General features: G+C 21.7%; 1 protein-coding gene across 1 annotated transcript; it reads left to right on the forward strand.

Annotated features, from left to right (window-relative positions):
• On the forward strand, nucleotides 1-571 carry PRSY57_0008600B (V-type proton ATPase 16 kDa proteolipid subunit, putative; the record flags this gene model as incomplete). The annotated part of the gene is made up of 3 exons (XM_020114176.1): nucleotides 1-99; nucleotides 277-397; nucleotides 504-571. Coding segments are annotated over 3 exons (288 nt in total), but the record flags the coding sequence as incomplete, so codon positions are not given.
• Between the last annotated feature and the right edge of the window lie 166 nt (nucleotides 572-737).

Genomic DNA, 737 nt, shown 5'->3' on the forward strand with positions numbered 1-737 from the left:
TTTTTATCCCATTTTATAGTGACACCAGCTGAGGGCTATTCCACTTTTGCTGGATATGCACATTTATCCTCAGGATTAATAGTAGGATTAAGTTCATTGGTATGTATAGAAATTATAAAAAAGAGACAATGATTATATAAAAAAAAAAGAGAAAGAAAAAGAAAAGAAGGCTAAGTTTTCCTTCTTTTGCTTTATATAGTGTATAAATTTTTTATTTAGTTTTTTATAACAATTTATATGTTTATATATATATATATATATATATATTTTATATAGGCTGCCGGTTTAGCTATTGGTATAGTAGGAGATGCAGGTGTAAGAGCAAATGCACAACAAAATAGATTATTTATTGGTATGATTTTGATTCTTGTTTTTTCTGAAACCTTAGCATTATATGGTAAATTTCAAAAATAAAAATAATAAAACGAATTAAATATATATATATATAATATAATACATACATTTTATATATATTTTTTTTTTTTTTTTTTTCTTTCCTTTAGGTTTAATTATTGGTATATATATCTCCATCGCAGAAACACCAAAATTATGTGCACCCTATAATGTGTAATTTTTTTTTTTTTTATTAACAAAATTAAATATATATAAATAAATATTTATATATATGCAGACAAAATAGACAAACTTTATGATATGCATATAAAGGAAGAAAGACAAAATGATATTTTGTTTTCCCCATTCATATCCTATTTTTTTTTTTTTTTTTTTTTTTTTTT

The sequence above is a fragment of the Plasmodium reichenowi genome (genome assembly GCF_001601855.1).
Source record: "Plasmodium reichenowi strain SY57 chromosome Unknown, whole genome shotgun sequence".
Classification (NCBI taxonomy): Eukaryota; Apicomplexa; class Aconoidasida; order Haemosporida; family Plasmodiidae; genus Plasmodium; species Plasmodium reichenowi.